The sequence below is a fragment of the Poecilia reticulata genome, linkage group LG21, assembly GCF_000633615.1.
Source record: "Poecilia reticulata strain Guanapo linkage group LG21, Guppy_female_1.0+MT, whole genome shotgun sequence".
NCBI classification, from domain to species: Eukaryota; Metazoa; Chordata; class Actinopteri; order Cyprinodontiformes; family Poeciliidae; genus Poecilia; species Poecilia reticulata.
This window is the reverse complement of record NC_024351.1, coordinates 600,156-602,544: the sequence shown is the minus strand read 5'-3', so window position 1 is coordinate 602,544 and position 2,389 is coordinate 600,156. Positions and strand designations below refer to the sequence as shown.

General features: G+C 49.3%; 1 protein-coding gene across 1 annotated transcript in view; it reads left to right on the top strand.

Annotated features, from left to right (window-relative positions):
* The window catches only part of col12a1b (collagen, type XII, alpha 1b), a 100,980-nt gene that overhangs the window by 55,939 nt on the left and 42,652 nt on the right, over positions 1–2,389 (top strand). The window contains exon 27 of the mRNA XM_017302095.1: positions 1,741–1,946. Within this exon, the coding sequence (XP_017157584.1) occupies positions 1,741–1,946 (206 nt within the window). The remainder of the gene's footprint in view (positions 1–1,740; positions 1,947–2,389) is intronic.

Here is a 2,389-nt window from a genome sequence, read left to right as displayed (position 1 = left end):
GTTAGCTTAGCTGCCCTTCAGGGTTAGCTTAGCTGCCTTAAAGGGTTAGCTTAGCTGCCCTTCAGGGTTAGCTTAGCTTAGCTTCCTTACAGGGTTAGCTTAGCTGCTCTTCAGGGTTAGCTTAGCTTCCTTACAGGGTTAGCTTAGCTTCCTTTCAGGGTAAGCTTAGCTGCCTTAAAGGGTTAGCGTAGCTTCCTTTCAGGGTTAGCTTAGCTTTCTTTCGGGGTTAGCTTAGCTTCCTTTCAGGGTTAGCTTAGCTTTATTTCGGGGTTAGCTTAGCTTCCTTTTAGGGTTAACTTAGCTGCCTTAAAGGGTTAGTTTAGCTTCCTTTCAGGGTTAGCTTAGCTTCCTTACAGGGTTAGCTTAGCTTCCTTTCAGGGTTAGTTTAGCTGCCTTAAAGGGTTAGCGTAGCTTCNGTAGCTTCCTTTCAGGGTTAGCTTAGCTTCCTTACGGGGTTAGCTTAGCTTCCTTTCAGGGTTAGCTTAGCTGCCTTAAAGGGTTAGCGTAGCTTTCTTTCAGGGTTAGCGTAGCTTTCTTTCAGGGTTAGCTTAGCTTTCTTTCGGCGTTAGCTTAGCTTCCTTACAGTGTTAGCTTAGCTACCCTTCAGGGTTAGCTTAGCTGCTCTTCAGGCTTATCTTATCTGCCTTACAGGGTCAGTTTAGCTGCAGTCAACCAGGTGTGTCCCGGTGGCGCCTGCCTCTGGCTGTGGTGTGAACGCAGAGTCAGGATCATCATCCGCTGTGCGTCTCCATAACCTCACCATCGTGTGGCTCCATGTTGTCGCATGTTGTTCAGTCATCCTGCTGCAGCGATGGAGCTCAGTCTAACTACATCGCCATGGCAACCTGTGCTGCTGCTATAGGCTTAGCCTGATCCTAGATTTTCATCCGTATGCTGCACTATTAGGTCAAAGTTCATACTGTAGCGTACCTAGCGGTGGATAGTATAGACGCTAAATTCATTCCAAAGCTAGCTACTGATCTGATCAACAATAAACTGCCACTGCTAACTGAACATCTGATGCTGGCCAATCAGAAGGATACAGCTCACTAGCGTTAGCTTTGGAGAGTCTAGTGACTAGCATGCCTTGAATGGTCTTCTTCCTTTACTGTCCATTAGCACAGCAGTCTAAAAATAGCCTATGGTAGCTTAGCATCATCTTTGGTAAGTCTATTGTTTTCCTTCATAAGCCAATTGTTATCCTGGATAGGTTAACATTAATGTTGGTTATCCTAGAGTTAGGCTTTGATAGCCTAGCATTAGCCTTTGATAGCCTAGCATTAGCCGTGGTTAGCCCAGCGTTGATCTCTGATAGATTAGCATTAGCCTTGGATAGCCCTGGTTAGCTGAGCGTTGGACATTGATAGGTTAGCGTTGGCCTTGATTAGCCTAGTGTTAGCCTAGTGTTAGCCTAGTGTTAGCCTAGGCTAACCCGGAGCTGTCCTCTGGTCTTTGGTCTTCATGGTGCTGCTTGTGAAGCTGGCTCAGATAATTGGTTCTGGACCAACCAGAACCGTTGGGTTTGGGTTGAACAGTCAGGGTTCTGAAGTCCAGTTCTGCTCCAGCTTCACTCATCATCATCATCATCATCATCATCATCATCATCATCATCATCATCATCATCCTGCTGCTTCCATCCTAATCCTGACCTTTGCAGCTCCATGCCCTCCTGCAGAGGAACCACCACCATCATCATCATCATCATCATCACCTCACTGCGTCCTCTCTCTCTGCCTCCAGTGCGACCCGAGCCGCCGCGGAACCTGCGGGTGTTCAACGCCACCGTCTCCTCGCTGACTGTGAAGTGGGACGCCGCTCCCGGTCCCGTCAAGAACTACAAGGTCACGTACCTGCCGGTCGCCGGCGGCGAGCCTCAGACGGTAAGGCCCGGCCCGGATCCTGGAGGGGATTCGTCACGGGGATCAGAGAGCAAAGGGATAACAACAGTTTGACAATAACAGAATAAAGTCAGGGCTTCAAGATACGGTGGCGGTTTGACCATCAGACTGATTGGCAACCACGAGAGAGAAACGTCATACTACCAGAATATACGGACCGGATCCGCCTCAATCTATGGACCGGATCCTATAAGATATACGGACCGGATCCTATAAGATATACGGACCGGATCCGATAAGATATACGGTCCGGATCCGCCTCAATCTCCGGACCGGATCCGATAAGATATACGGACCGGATCCGATAAGATATACGGTCCGGATCCGCCTCAATCTCCGGACCGGATCCACCTAGACATACGGACCGGATCCGCCTAGATATACGGACCGGATCCGCCTAGACATACGGACCGGATCCGATAAGATATACGGACCGGATCCGCCTAGATATACGGACAGGATCCGATAAGATATACGGACCGGATCCGCCT